Below are 16326 nucleotides of genomic sequence, written 5' to 3'. Positions count from 1 at the left end.
AGAGCAGAGAAGAAGAGAGGAGGAGGAGAAAAACATTTTTTTACTTCACGGCTGTGACTGCCCCTGCCCCTTTTCCCTCTGCCTCTCTCTCCTTCTCTCTCCGTGTCTTTCTCCCTCTTGCGCTGAACTTTTTTCATTCTTTTTTAAATGATTTTTGGAGAGGGGGGGGAGAGAGCCATTTGAAACCTGATTGGGTGCTGGAGCATCACACACACAGGAGCCTGAGGGCAAGAAACTGAGAGAGAGACAGAGAGAGAAAGGATCAGCTGTAGCCTTCTCCTAGCGGGACAGACAGACACTTCACTGTAACTGCTCAGCCACACGCCCTCTCCAGTCAGCACCCTCCCTCGCTAATAGAAAGACCAGATCAGGACTCCAACAGAGAAGAGGAGAGACAGACAGACAGACGGGGCCACAGGACAACTATTTCATCATCATCACTGGTGCTATTTTTCTTTTTGGAAGTGCTTTTGGAGAAATTCTCGTGGAAAAATTCTGCCTTGCCTGGCGTCCATGTTGCAGTGTGGCTGGAGACAAATGGGAACGTAGGAAAACACCACCATCATCAAATACTTGTCATCGTCACTATTGGACATCCTGTTTCAAAGTGTTTTATAAGAACTCTTTCCTCTGCTGACACCTGGAGCTGACAGGACAGGACAGGACAGTATGTCTACTGTAAGGAACCCAGTGTCTATGTGGACCTATATCTTGCTTCTGTGGAGCTTCCTGGTTAGTAGGACTTCATCCTGGCCAGCTTCGGAGCAACAGCTCCACCATCTCAGCTCCCTCCGCTACGGCTCCGGACCCCCAGCCTCTCCGGCCCTCAACCTCACCCTCTCTGAGAGCGCAGAGTCCAAGGTGGAGCGCCTGGGACAAGCCTTCAAGAAGAATGTGCGCACGCTCCGGGAGAAGAGTGGACGTCTGGACCTGGTGTTCCTGGTGGACGAGTCTTCCAGCGTGGGGGCCAACAACTTCCTGAGCGAGCTGCGCTTCGTACGGAAGCTCCTCTCGGACTTCCCCGTGGCCCCGGAGGACACGAGGGTCGCCCTGGTTACGTTCTCATCCAAGACCCACGTGGTGACCCGGGTGGATCACGTCAAGGCGCCGAAATCCCACCAGCACAAGTGTTCTCTGTTGAACCAGGAGATCCCTGCTATCACCTACAGAGGAGGAGGGACCTATACCAAAGGAGCCTTCCAACGGGCTGCGGTGAGTGTCGATGCGTGGGCGTATGCGTGTCAGTGTGTGTAACCTGGATTCTTTGATTCTTTGATTTAGTGTGTGTGTGTGTGTGTGTGTGTGTGTGTGTGTGTGTGTGTGTGTGTGTGTGTGTGTGTGTGTGTGTGTGTGTGTGTGTGTGTGTGTGTGTGTGTGTGTGTGTGTGTGTGTGTGTGTGTGTGTGTGTGTGTCTATACCAGATTGTATTTTTTGCATGTATGTGGGTTGTGGGTGTGTATACATCTCAGATTCGACATCACTGATTGAAGTGGATTTAACAGGTGACATCAAGAAGCGATCATAGCTTTCACCTGGATTCACCTGGTCAACCAATGTTATGGAAAGGATCAGGTGTTTCTAATGTTTTGTTCATTCAGTGTATATTATAGTGAGCTATGTCAAGAATCCAATATATACAGCGCATTCGGAAAGTTTTCAGACCCCTGACTTTTTCCACATTTTGTTACGTTACAGCCTTATTCTAAAATTGATTAAATCGTTTTTTCCCTCATCAATCTTCACACAATACCCCATAATGAGGAAGCAGAAGCAGCTTTTTAGAATTTTTTTGCAAATGAATACAAATAAAAATGGAAATATCACATTTACATAAGTATTCAGACCCTTTACTCAGTACTTTTTGAAGCAACTTTGGCAGCGATTACAGCCTCGAGTCTTCTTGGGTATGATGCTACAAGCTTAGCACACCTGTATTTGGGTATTTTCTCCCATTCTTCTCCACAAATCCTCTCAAGCTCTGTCAGGTTGGATGGGGAGCGTAGCTGCACAGATATTTTTAGGTCTCTCCAGAGATGTTCGATCAGGTTCAAGTCCGGGCTCTGGCTGGGCCACACAAGGACATTCAGAGAGTCGATCCTGACTAGTGTCCTTGCCTCTGAAAAACATCCCCACAGCATGATGCTGCCACCACCATGCTTCACCGTAGGGATGGTGCCAGGTTTCCTCCAGACGTGACACATGGCATTCAGGCCAAAGAGTTCTATCTTGGTTTCATCAGACCAGTGAACCTTCTTTCTCATGGTCAGAGTCCTTTAGGTGACTTTAGGTGACACCTTGACCCCAAGGTGGCCCCATCACAGTAGACATACTGTCCTGTCCTGTCAGCTCCAGGTGTCAGCAGAGGAAAGAGTTCTTATAAAATACATTACAGTAACTGAGTGTGTGAATGCGCGCGTGCATGTATGCGCCCATTCGAGTACCAATGTAAATACCTTTTCCATACTGAAGCCCGGGGCCCTCGGAGGCTCTCATGACCAAAAGGTTTTGAACCGTGCCACTGTCTGTGTAATGGTACTGATGTGCATTTACATGTGTCATTGTAGTCATTTAGCAGACACTCTTATCCAGAGTGACTTACAGTAGTGTTCATACTTTTGCATGTGAGGGTGAGATGAAAAGGTTGGTCAAGCAGGCAGGCAGCAGATGTGCAGTGCGTTTTCTTTCTCCATAGGTGGTATATATGCCATAGGTTTTGAACTATCAATGAGTAATAGCGGTAACGAGGCATGTGAAGGCGAGACAGACAGAGATCTCAGCAGATGTCTACAGATGTCTACAGGACCAGATTGCGCCTTACTAATTCACATTGACGTTTACAGTCTGTCTGAGTATGACTAACCTTTGTCTGAGAGAGGAGGACTGTGTCCCAAATGGCAACCTACTTTTGTCCAGAGCCCTATGGGGAATAGGGAGCACTATATAGAGCACAGGGAGCCATTTAGGATGCACTTGAGATGTTGGAAAATATACCTTCTATGATATATCATCTTTTATCTCTGCTGCTCTTTTATACTGCTACTTCAGCAAGTCCTACTGTCGTTGCCAAGACAGCGCAAACAGATTTGGGACTAGGGTAAATTTAGCTAATCCCTCTTGTTGGAAAAAGTACAGTTGAATAATGTTTTCCATTCTTTTTTTCCATTTTTAACACCATATATATTGTTAAATATGCCCTCGCTAACGGTAATCTGCAAGGGCATCAGGTTGTCACGCTGTACAGTTAGCCTAGCAAAGCGTTTGGTAAGGCCTGCATGGTGTGTGTGTGTGTGTGTGTGTGTGTGTGTGTGTGTGTGTGTGTGTGTGTGTGTGTGTGTGTGTGTGTGTGTGTGTGTGTGTGTGTGTGTGTGTGTGTGTGTGTGTGTGTGTGTGTGTGTGTGTGTGTGTGTGTGTGTGTGTGTGTGTGTGTGTGTGTAATTGATAATAGATGTAATAACAAAGCCATATTTCATTCCATTGGCCGGTCTGGCTTTTTCTAAATACTGCAGAGAGCTGGGATCCATTACTGAGAGGGAGAGAAGGCTTTTCCTGGTCCAGTGTAGAGAACGGCTGTTCTTCAGGATATTTCTCATTTTAAGATGACTGTCCAGAGGGATGACATAGAGGGATGATAGTGAGGGATGAGAGATGGATTTTTTTCTGGTCGATTTTTCTGTCCAGGCCGACAGGGCTCTTCATCAGGCTCTCTCAGCTGTGCAGAGGTCTGAGAGAGTGATGAGTCGGATGGATATAGAGGGAGTGTGGATGTGCGTATGGAGATGAGTGATTATTATTGCACACTGACAGTGGATGTAAGGACCGTGGGGTTTGTTAAGGACATCATCTCATCTCAATTATGGTGGTTCAAGATTTACTATATTTTCAAGTCAGTTTAGTTTATAATAAGTTTAGCTGTTTTTCCATTCCATGTGTGTTTTGTTTGTGTGTGTGTGTCAGTGGCGGTCAGTGCCGTTTAAGATGAGGGAGTCTCTACTTTTATCTAATGTAAAAAAAACTCTACACACAGCCTACATCGTTGTCACCATAATACCAGTTTTCCCAGTTGGAGCTCAGTTGTCTTGAATGCACTGAAGTCGGAAGTTGGAGATTTCCGAGTTCCCAGTACTAAGTTCCCAGTTGTTTTTAACGCGGAAATAATCCCAACCCATACTAGCAATACAAACTAACTGTCATAGCTAGCCAACATGCATGAATCTGCAGGTAGCGAAAGCTAACAAACTAGGTTCAATGTTAGCTAGCTAGAGATATAAATAATATTACTACACAGATCATACACGTAACATTATCTAGCGAGCCAGCCAGCTAAGGTTAGCTAGCAAGCTAACAGTACACTTTAACTTGCAATGAAAACAACTGTGGCAGACGGCACGGAGAGGTGAGGGGAGTGGTTATTGAGGGGAGATATCTTGCTGGCTCCACCCCCACGCTTTATATGGACTTCCTGGCTGTGGTTCGATAAGCTAGGGTATGCTTGGGGATAAAGGAGGAAGCAGCCTGCACAAAGGGGCAGAGTAGGAGAGAGCCAAGTGTGTTATGAAGAGTGGGAGAAGAGAGGGCAATATCTGTGAGATTACCCGTCGTGACCTGGACTGTCGGACTACCGCCCTTGTGTACCAGACCTGATTGGCTGAGGACTCGATCATCCTCCAGAAAGAGGAGAGCAGTAGCAACACTTTTGCAGTTCTTAAGGATATTTTCAAAAAAGCTGCGGTAGGAAGGATTACCTACACATACAGAACAGCTCATGTTATAGACAGAAGCCTGCTACATGGCAGACCAATCTGAATTAATCTCTCGGCATGTCCAGCCCATCCATTATCTCAGCCAATCATGGCTAGCGGGAAGATTCCTGACTTTTTCCATGGCTAAATCAACTAGGCTTGTAATTTAACAATTGTATTCATATTTACAGATGGCATGCAAGTTTATTATTAAGGCACATGAAAGTTCACATGTTCAAGATTTTGATAAAAAAATACATGTTTACGTTCAAATACCTCTCCTGTGAAGTAGAAATGTACAACATACGCCAAGTTTCCTTAAATGAGTCACATATTAACTTCATAGCCTACTAGCTACTAGAACTAACATGTTAGTAAACCTGCCACAATCATGCGGTACAGTGTACAGTCAGCAGCAAGCAGTTTAGCATTTCCACCAGAGTGCCCCGGTGACAATAATATAATAATAAAACCAAAAGCTTACCTTGACTTGGATGAGTTCCAGTGTTCGATAATCATAGCCAGCTAGCTAACCTACCCTCATCCACGTCACTTCCGGTTGAACGCGGAATGAGGCAGAGCTCAGTTTGTCGTTTTGAAAGTCTATTGAAAAATGTCTTAGTAGCGAGCTACCTTTTGAGTTTGGATCCTGCAATGCGGTTGGCATCAGTTTCTGGGACTGCGACTATCTGTCCAATGATCCTGCCGACCAAGGCCGGGTCTTGAGGAGCTGTTTGGCGTAGCAATTAGCCTAGCTGCTAGCTAGACTGTCTATCAAGCTAGCAGGGTTTTCGTGAGGAACGCAGCCTGCAATGCGGTTAGCCATTGTGGCTGGGACCGCGGATTGCCCAGGGCTTGTAGCTGTCTAGATCCCTGCTGTTTGTTGTTTTCAATCTTCCCTGTGACCTACCCTGTCTGGAACTGCTATGTTGCTACCATGACAAACACCAAAGCCACTGAGAGAAACGTTGAGGACAGTGGTGTCTCTCTTATCACAGGTGAAGGATATTTTAAACAAACAAAAAAAGTTTGACAAGCAGTTGTTAGAACAACAAGAAAATAACTTCAAGTGTTTCGTCCAAATACTGGTGGAGTCAACTAATAAAAGAATAGACAACCTGACCAGAGATGTCCAGGACCTGAAGAACAGCTTTCAGTTCTCCCAGGGTCAGCTCGATGACTTTAAACAGGAGAACGGCAAGACGACAGCAATCTGTAAGTCATTGAGAGAGGACATCAGTTCTATATGTGAATCCATGATAACAATGACAGAGAAATCAGATTATCTCGAGGGTCAATCAAGGCGGAACCACATGGCTATGAACGGAATTGCAGAATCTCCACATGAGACCCGGACGGGGTCTGAGGACAAAGTGAGGGAAATGATCTCGGAGAAACTGAAGATGGACCACAGGAAGATTGAGGTGGGGCACGTCCACAGAACTGGAAAACCCACCACCGGACCAGGTGACAGGCCCAGACCGATTAGTGGACAAGTTCCTGAGGTTCAAGGACAAGGTAGCTGTTCTGGAAAGAGCCAAGAACTTGAGAGGAACGTATATCTTCCTCAACGAGGACTATCCGGAAGCTGTGTGCCAGAAGAGGAAAGAACTTGCAGCCATGAAAGCGTGTGGGGACATTGTTTAAATCTGCTACATCTGATATGACAGGCTCATTGTCCACCCTCCCTCCTAAAAGACTGGAAGGGATGAGGGAGCCAAGCCTATGGGTTTGTAGTTTCAACCCCGCTGCACACACACACTTACACACACCAACTGATTAAAGGTCTGGTGAATGTAGATTTTTTTTCATGCTTTGTTTACTCTTTTCCACATGATGTCTATCTCTGATAAGCTACCCAGGAAAGGGCTGAAAATAGTCCATATTAGTATATGTAGCCTTAGAAATAAGGTTAATGAAATCAATAACTTGCTAACATCAGATACCATTCATACAGTATATTAGCTATTTCTGAGATTCACTTAGATAATTAATTTGATGATACAGCAGTAGCAATACAAGGATATAACATCTATAGAAGAGACAGGAATGCTTATGAGGAGGTGTTGCTGTATATATTCAGAGCAATATCCCTGTAATGCTTAGAGAAGATCTTATGTCAAGTGTTATTGAAGTGTTGTGGCTGCAGGTTCACTTGGCACATCTAAAGCCTTTTCTTTTGGGGTGTTGCTATAGGCCACCAAGTGCTAATAGTCAGTATCTAAATAATATGTGTGAAATGCTTGATAGTGTATGTGACGTAAACAGAGAGGTCTACTTTTTTGGGAACCTGAATATTAACTGGTTTTCATCAAGCTGTCCGCTCAAGAGGAAGCTTCTCACTGTAACCAGCGCCTGTAATCTGGTTTAGGTTATTAATCACCCTACCAGGGTGTTTACAAACACTACAGAAACAAGATTATCCACATGTATTGACCACATTTTTACTAATACTGTAGAACTTTGTTCTAAAGCTGTATCCGTACCCATTGGATGCAGTGATCACAATATAGTGGCTATATCCAGGAAGCCAAAGTTCCGAAAGCTGGGCCTAAAATAGTGTATAAGAGTTCATACAAAATATTTTGCTGTGACTCTTATGTGGATAATGTTCAAAATATTTGTTGGTCTGATGTGATTAATTAAGGAGCCTCCAGATGCTGCACTTGATGAATTTATGAAATTGTTCTTCAATGATAAACATGCACCTGTTAAGAAACTGACTGTTAGAACTGCTAAGGCTCAATGGATTCATGAGGAATTTGAAAAACTGTATGGTTGAAAGAGAGGGGGCAAAAGGAGCGGATGATAAGTCTGGCTGCACATCTGACTGGCTGACTTACTGCAAATTGAGAAATGATGTGAATAAAGTCAACCAAAAGAAGAAGAAACTGTATTATGAAGCCAAGATCAATGATATAAAGAAAGATGGGGAAAAAAACTTTGGAGTACTTTAAATTAAATTATGGGCAGAAAGACATATTCAATTCCATCTTTCATCAAATCAGATGGCTTATTCATCACAGAACCATTTGATGTTGCCAATTATTTTAATGATTACTTTATTGGCAAAGTGGGCAAACTTAGGCAGGAAATGCCAACAACGAACAGTGAGCCATTGTACTCGTGCATAAAAAAACAAATAATGAAAGAAAAGCATTGCAAGTTAGAATTTTGTAAAGTTAGTGTTGGAGAGGTGGAAGAATTGTTGTTATTGATCAATAATGACAAACCTCCTGGCATTGACAACTTAGATGGAAAGCTACTGAGGATGGTAGCTGACTCTATAGCAACTCCTATCTGTCATATCTTTAATCTTTCCAAGAGGAAAGTCTTTGTCCTCAGGCCTGGAGGGAAGCCAAGAGTGGTAAAGCGGCCTTTACTGGTTCTAACAGCAGACCTATCAGCTTGCTGCCAGCTCTTAGCAAACTGTTGGGAAAAAATGGTGTTTGACCAAATACAATGCTATTTCTCTGTAAACAAATTAACAACAGACTTATAGAGAAGGGCACTCAACATGTACCGCACTGACACAAATGTTTGATGATTGGTTGAAAGAAATTGATAATAAGAAGATTGTGGGAGCTGTACTGTATTGTGGGAGCTGCCTTTGACATTATTGATCATAACCTGTTGTTGAGAAAATGTATGTGCTATGGCTTTTCAACCTCTAACATATTGTGGATTCAGAGCTATCTACTGTATCTAATTGAACTGAGAGGGTTTTCTTTAATGGAAGCTTCTCTATTGTCAAACATGTAAAGTGCGTTGTACCTCAGGGCAGCTCTCTAGGCCTTCTACTATTTTCTATTTTTACCAATGACCTGCCACTGGAATTAAACAAAGCATGATCATGTGTGTCTATGTATGCCGATGATTCAACTATATACGCATCAGCAACCACAGCTAATGAAGTCACTGAAAACCTTAACAAGGAGTTGCATTCAGTTTTGGAATGGGTGGCCAGAAATAAACTGGTCCTGAACATCTATTAAACTGAGAGCATTGTATTTGGTGCAAATCATTCCCTAAGTTCTACACTTCATTTGAATCTGCTAATGAATGCTGTGGCTGTTGAACAAGTTGAGGAGACTCAGTGACTTGGCGTTACCTTAGATTGTAAACTGTCATGGTCAAAACATATAGATTTAATGGTTGTGACGATGGGGAGAGTTCTGTCTGTAATAAAGAGATGCTCTGCTTTTATGACACCGCACTCCAAAAAAAGCAGGTTCTAGTTTTGTCTTATCTTGATTATTGTCCAGTCTTGTGGTCGAGTGCTGCAAGGAAAGACCTAGTTAAGCTGTAGCTGGCCCAGAACAGAGCGGCACGTCTTGCTCTTCATTGTTCCCAGAGGGCTAATACAAATACTATGCATGCCAGTCTCTGCATGCCAGACTGCATCACTTCTTCTTTTTATAAGAAACATTAATGTGTCGAAAATTCCAAATTGTTTGCATAGTCAACTTACACACACCACTGACACACATTTGCCCCACCAGACATGCCACCAGGGGTCTTTTCACAGTCCCCAAATTCAGAAGAAAATCAAGAAAACGTACCGTATTATATAGAGCCGTTATTGCATGGAACTCCCATTTCATATTGCTCAAATGGACAGCAAACCTGGTTTCAAAAAACAGATAAAGCAACACCTCACAGCACAACGCCTCTCCCCTATTTGACCTAGATAGCTTTTGTGTATGTATTGATATGTAGGCTATGTGTGCCATTTTTTAAAAACCTTTATTTAACTAGACAAGTCAGTTAAAAACAAATTCTTATTTACAATGACGGCCTACACCGGGCAAACCCGAACGACGCTGGGACAATTGTGCACCGCCTTATGGGACTCCCAATCACGGCCGGTTGTGACACAGCCTGGATTTTTAAATTGATGTAGTTCTGTCCTTGAGCTGTTCTTGTCTATTAATGTTCTGTATTATGTCATGTTTCATGTTTTGTGTGGACCCCAGGATGAGTAGCTACTGCTTTCGCAACAGCTAATGGGGATCCTAACAAAATACCTATACTAAATACCGAACATAGCATCCCTCTCTGTTTGAATAGGCTCAACTAGCTAGCTGCATTCGCTATCTAAATGAAAGTGAAAGAAAATACAATGAAATATATCTCTTTCTTTCCCTCTCTCTCTCTCTCTCTTGCTTCTCCTTCATTTTTGAAGAAACAAATTTGTCTTTCTCTCTCTTTGAGTCAACTACTCACCACATGTTATGCACTGCAGTGCTAGCTAGCTGTAGCTTATGCTTTCAGCACTAGACTCATTCTCTGATCCTTTGAGTGGGTGGACAACATGCCAGTTCATGCTGCAAGAGTTCTGATAGGTTGGAGGACGTCCTCTGGAAGTTGTCATAATTACTGTGTAAGTCTATGGAAGGGCGTGAGAACCACAAGCTCCTAGGTTTTGCATTGAAGTCAATGTACCCAGAGGAGGGCGGAAACTAGCTGTCCTCCGGCTACACCCTGGTGCTACTCTACAATGCTGTTGAGGCTTCTGTAGAACTTAATTGCGAAACACTGTGTTTCAATCAATTATTTGGTGACGTGAATATATTTACGGTCATTTTATTTTAAAAGCATCACTTTTTAATGTTTCACTATAAAAATGTGTTTTTTAAATCACTGAGGAGGTGGTCCTCCCCTTCCTCTTCCGAGGAGCCTCCACTGGTGTGCGTGTGGGTGTAGCATGTAGGAATGTGTCGATCAGTCCGTTTATAAGTCATTTTCATAACACACAGAGAGAACAGAAAGTAGGTTCCACAAAGGCAGCTACAATAACAGTAGCCTTTGGCTCTAAAACGACCATGCTTTCCTTTCCTCTCCTTAGGTTCTCTGTCTTTGACTTAATCATCCAATGGATTTGCCTCAGGGTTGCCATGTGTTGGAACCCGGTTTGCCATGTTGGCAGATGATATCTGTCCTCCTGCTATTACTCTGTCATGGCCAAAACACAGGGGCTGGCAAACTACTGTTTGTCTGTTCTATTGCTGTGCATAATAAGAGGAGTAGATTTCAAAAAAGATATAATAAAAATTGCAGAGAGAAGAAAAAGAGAGGAGATGGAGAGAGAGGGAGAGAGAGGGGAGAGAATTTTGTGGATACTGCCTCCACTTTTCTTCTCCTAATGTTTTTACCTGACTGTTTTTTTCTTGCTTTGATTGAGCTACTCACATCCGCAGGAGAAAATCAGGTCAAAACATAAATTCTGACTAATTTAACCACTGTCTTAAAACCTCTTAAGGATCCGGCCCTTTTTTTTCTATTTTCGCCTAAAATGACATACCCAAATCTTTCTGCCTGTAACTCAGGCCCTGAAGTAAGGATATGCATATTCTTGGTACCATTTGAAAGGCAACACTTTGAAGTTTGTGGAAATGCAAAAGGATTGTAGGAGAATATAACACAATAGATCTGGTAAAAGATTATACAAAGAAAAAAACAACCGTTATTTTGTATTTTTTTGTACCGTCATCTTTGAAATGCAAGAGAAAGGCCATAATGTATTATTCCAGCCCAGCTGCAATTTAGATTTTGGCCACTAGATGGCAGTGGTGTATGTGCAATGTTTTAGACTGATCCAATGAACCATTGCATTTATGTTCAAAACGTTGTATCAAGACTGCCCAAATGTGCCTACTTCCTATTCCTTTCCCTGCCATCCTTTTTCTTTCTCCTCCCCTATCTTTTCTGTATCCCTTCACCCCCCCCCTCTCTCTCAATTAAATTTCAAATTTCAAATCTCTCTCTCTCCCAGCTATCTTATAGATGTGGGAATGATTCAACCTTTAACCCCACTAGATACAGAACATTAAAAGCACCACCTTTTGCAGACTGTATTCGGTATCTCTATCTATTCCACTAATGAAGCTCAGAAAGTCGTCACACTTCATGACCTGCAAGGTTCTCCTCATTCATTACCCATGTTGCATTTCATTGCCATTTCCATCCACACTATTTGGCCATTCAGGCCCCAAGTGTCCCTCCAAAAAATATATATGTGAAGGTGTCAATGTGTGTGTCTGTGTGTGTGTCCAGCGACTGAAGACTATGTGTGTTAGAGAACCTTTGAAGTATCCCAGAACCTCTCCAGTCCTTAATTTAGTCTTGCGAAAGTCTCTCTCTCTCTCTGTCATGTGCAAAATCCCCAGAAGAACCCATCATTTATCAGACGTTTTTTAAAACCAATATCACATATTTTGACTGTAATGCGCAACGTGGTTCATAAACTCTGCTGGAGGGCTTGACAGCACCAGGAAGTCAACTCTCTGGAATGTTAATCTCCCATTGGGAGAATGAAGGGGGGGACATTGACAGAAAGAGATGACTATTACATTTTAGCGACTTACAATAGAGAGTGAGTCCGTTTTCATATTTTCAACCCTGGTGCCGTGTGCCAAGCTCTACGAAATGAGCCCCAACTGAGCCACACGGTTATATTAGGGGAGTTGCCCCAATGCTAACCACATACACACACATTAAGAAAGGCTAAAGACAAGGGTTTACATAAAATATGTTCCTGTCTCCTCTACAAGTGCCATCTGCCTATTCAATCAACGAGAGGGCATGCAGTCGCTCTTATTTCATGTATCATTACACCTGTATAGTAGAAGTCTATGTTCATAAGCGAGTGACTGAGATTCCAGGGTCGGGATATGGACATTTGAACAAGGATTTTTTTTTTTTACGTGTCACGGCTAGCGTTAGGAGAATGTCACACACCTGCCGCTCGTCCTTAATTTGAATCATTTTTGCCGTCGTCATTTGCTGACTCTTGCAGATTCATTCAAAGACAGTTTTTCCATAAGCTCGCCATGAGTTTCAGTTCAGTCTGGTCCAGCCTTTTGTTCGCCTGGAACGCACAGGAGCCGACCCTGTTCGTCAATTTAGCTGAGAAGCCATTCACACCTCCCTCTCTGTATATTCAGTCCAGCTGTCTTCTTCCCCTTCTTTGCGTGATAGACAGTAGCAACCCTCTCCTATTGGATCAGATGGGCGTTGTACCGTGTGGAGGCCAGGTGATTCGCTGTAGCCCTTAAACGACCGGCTCATCTAAAAAAAAAAAGCTGCCTGTTTTACACACATATGGTTTCCTCAACATTTATGTCCGAGCTCAGGGCGTCGCTGGAAACTTCTCTGGCTGTCGAAACTGAGATTGACAGGATAGACTCAACAGTAGTGTGTCTGTGAGTTAGTGTCTGTCCAGGACAGGAGATCAGCGAGGGCATCCATTAGTCTCTGCCACGTAGTCTGATGGTATGAGTAGGCCCTGGAGTTTTTCCTGACCGCATACCCTGTGAGTGACCACGGAAAACTCCTGGCGGAGGAGTGTGACGACGATAATAAATGGACAGTTTCATGCCTCTTCTCCGACCACATTTCACCAATCAGGTAACCCCCCCCCTTCTTCAATCTCTCACACACTGAACATCCAGAGGTATTCTCTGACCTCCAGGAAACAGTGATGAATAACAGTGTCAGTTGTTGAGAGAGAAAGAGGTACAGACAGAGAGAGAGAGAGAGAGAGGTACAGACAGACAGACAGAGAGAGAGAGAGAGAGGTACAGACAGACAGAGAGAGAGAGGTACAGACAGAGAGAGAGAGAGAAAAAGAGAGAGAGGTACAGACAGACAGAGAGAGAGAGAGGTACAGACAGAGAGAGAGAGAGAGGTACAGACAGAGAGAGAGAGAGAGAGAGAGAGAGAGAGAGAGAGGTACAGACAGAGAGAGAGAGAGAGAGAGAGAGAGAGGTACAAGGAGATAGCAGAGACCAGGGCCTCAGGTCTGATACTGAGGAGATAGCAGAGACCAGAGCCTCAGGTCTGATACTGAGGAGATTGCAGAGACCAGGGCCTCAGGTCTGATACTGAGGAGATAGCAGAGACCAGAGCCTCAGGTCTGATACTGAGGAGATTGCAGAGACCAGGGCCTCAGGTCTGATACTGAGGAGATAGCAGAGACCAGGGCCTCAGGTCTGATGCTGAGGATATAGCAGAGACCAGGGCCTCAGGTCTGATACTGAGGAGATAGCAGAGACCAGGGCCTCAGGTCTGATGCTGAGGATATAGCAGAGACCAGGGCCTCAGGTCTGATACTGAGGAGATAGCAGAGACCAGGGCCTCAGGTCTGATACTGAGGAGATAGCAGAGACCAGGGCCTCAGGTCTGATACTGAGGAGATAGCAGAGACCAGGGCCTCAGGTCTGATGCTGAGGAGATAGCAGAGACCAGGGCCTCGGGTCTGATGCTGAGGAGATAGCAGAGACCAGGGCCTCAGGTCTGTGAGCTTATACGTGGCTGCAAGAAACTGATGATATGGCTGAGGCCCTGGCTGACACACACTCTGCAGGGTCAACTGAGTTCAATGGACACTGGTCCACATGGAAGCTGGTGCTGTGGATCCCCATGGTGCAGAAGTCATGGAATGTTCTCCAGGAATGTACAATGTTGTTTCAGAGGTCTTCCATTCTGTGTGTGTGTGTGTGTGTGTGTGTGTGTGTGTGTGTGTGTGTGTGTGTGTGTGTGTGTGTGTGTGTGTGTGTGTGTGTGTGTGTGTGTGTGTGTGTGTGTGTGTGTGTGTGTGTGTGTGTGTGTGTGTGTGTGTGTGTGTGTGTGTGTGTGTGTGTGTGTGTGTGTGGGGGCAATCAACCTGTCATGAAAATGTACTAAGGTCCCTCATGATATGTCACCGTGCGGAATTAATGGGTCAAAAGTCAACATTCATCCAATTACGTCAAATCCCGAAGTGAGACTATGATATCAAGTTGCATATTGGGCCTAAGTAATATAGGGAAATAACCCATTCCTGCCTCTTGACTGCACTCCTCTCCCTCTCTGAATATATCTGAATCCAGGCTCCTAGCAGGCGCTCAGCCAGTTCGTTAAGGCCTCTTAGAGACGTACTGTACCTGTGTCCGAGCACTGGCCAACTGTATCTATTTACCAACGCAGCTACAATCTCCCCAGTCAGTCTGACTCTAACCACAGCCTTCATCACTTCTCCTCAGGTCCCAAAACCTCCTTTAGGGCTGCGTCCCAAATGGCACCCTATTCCCTATATGGTGCTGTGGCTCCCCACGGTGTAGGACCCTATATAGGGAATAGGGTGCCATTTCGGACGCACACTTACGCTCCCTTTCCTAGTTGCTGGGCAGAAAACTCAGCCCGACAAAATATTCCAGCTCAGCCATAATGTGGAAAAGCATAGTTTTAATTTGAGCCTGTTGGACTAGAGAAGAGAGAGGCTGATTTGGGTTTCACGTGTGTGTGTGTGTGTGTGCGTGCGTGCGTGCGTGCGTGCGTGTGTGTGTGTGTGCGTGTGTGTGTGTGAGAGAGAGAGATCTGGCCGGGTGCAGTACATTGTGCAGAGCTGAGTGTTACACTGTGTTGACTTACTCTTGGCTAGGACGGAGATGTGTGTGTGCGTGTGTGTGTGTGTGATTGCTGAGACTGGCAAATGTTGATGGCTTTCCTTGGGTGAGGACAGTGGCGGTTGGAAAGGAGTAGCATGAAGTTGCCCCTAGTCACAGTGTGTACATACCCTGGTTTCCTGGCTGTAGTCTGCTGTGGCCGTATTGACAGCTCCTAGTGGTGTAAAGACCGTATTCTACATGAGAGGGATGCCATCTATCTGACTCATAGGACCCTCAGACAGATGGGTCAGAGTCTGAGTACCAGCCCTCATGCATGACACTGTTGCTCTGCCTGTCTCTGTTCTCTGCCTGTCGGTCTCTGTTCTCTGCCTGTCGGTCTCTGTTCTCTGCCTGTCTCTGTTCTCTGCCTGTCGGTCTCTGTTCTCTGCCTGTCGGTCTCTGTTCTCTGTCTCTGACTCTTGTCTCTGTCTCTGTTCTCTGCCTGTCTGTCTCTGTTCTTTGTCCTCTGTTCTCTGCCTGTCTATCTCTATTCACTGTTCTCTGCCTGTCTATTCTGTTCTCTGTTCTCTGCCTGTCTATTCTGTTCTCTGTTCTCTGCCTGTCTATCTCTGTTCACTGTTCTCTGCCTGTATATCTCTGTTCTCTGTTCTCTGCCTGTCTATCTCTGTTCTCTGTTCTCTGCCTGTCTATATCTGTTCTCTGTTCTCTGCCTGTCTATCTCTGTTCTCTGTTCTCTGCCTGTCTATCTCTGTTCTCTGTTCTCTGCCTGTCTATCTCTGTTCTCTGTTCTCTGCCTGTCTATCTCTGTTCTCTGTTCTCTGCCTGTCTATCTCTGTTCTCTGTTCTCCGTTATCTGTTCTCTGTTCTCTGTTCTCTGTTCTCTGTTCTCTGTTCTCTGTTCTCTGTGTCTGTCTCTGTTCTCTGTTCTCTGTTCTCTGCATGTCTATCTCTGCTCTCTGTTCTCTGTTCTCTGTGCTCTCTCTCTTGCTCTATCTCTCTTAGTGTCTGTCTGTCTTTCTGTCGCTCTGTCTCTCTCTCTGTCTCTCCCTTCTTCTCTCTCTCTTAGTGTCTGTCTGTCTCTGACTGTCTTTTTGTTCCCCTTAATTTCAATATTTCCAGAACTGCTCTTTGTGTTTATCTATGTGTACAGTAAATGTTATGTGTGTCCCACTTGGCACATGGGTATCTCCATACTG

At 44.6% G+C, this 16326-nt stretch overlaps 1 protein-coding gene across 2 annotated transcripts in view; it reads left to right on the top strand.

Annotated features, from left to right (window-relative positions):
- The window catches only part of svep1 (sushi, von Willebrand factor type A, EGF and pentraxin domain containing 1), a 122719-nt gene that overhangs the window by 143 nt on the left and 106250 nt on the right, over nt 1–16326 (top strand). For both annotated transcript variants that reach the window (XM_071333557.1, XM_071333556.1), the window contains exon 1: nt 1–1212. This exon is cut by the window's left edge. In XM_071333557.1, coding sequence (XP_071189658.1) covers nt 670–1212 — 543 coding nt within the window. In that variant the 5' untranslated portion in view covers nt 1–669. The remainder of the gene's footprint in view (nt 1213–16326) is intronic.

This window comes from Salvelinus alpinus, chromosome 11, assembly GCF_045679555.1.
Source record: "Salvelinus alpinus chromosome 11, SLU_Salpinus.1, whole genome shotgun sequence".
In the NCBI taxonomy this organism is placed as follows: Eukaryota; Metazoa; Chordata; class Actinopteri; order Salmoniformes; family Salmonidae; genus Salvelinus; species Salvelinus alpinus.
This window is presented reverse-complemented; position numbering and strand designations above follow the sequence as displayed.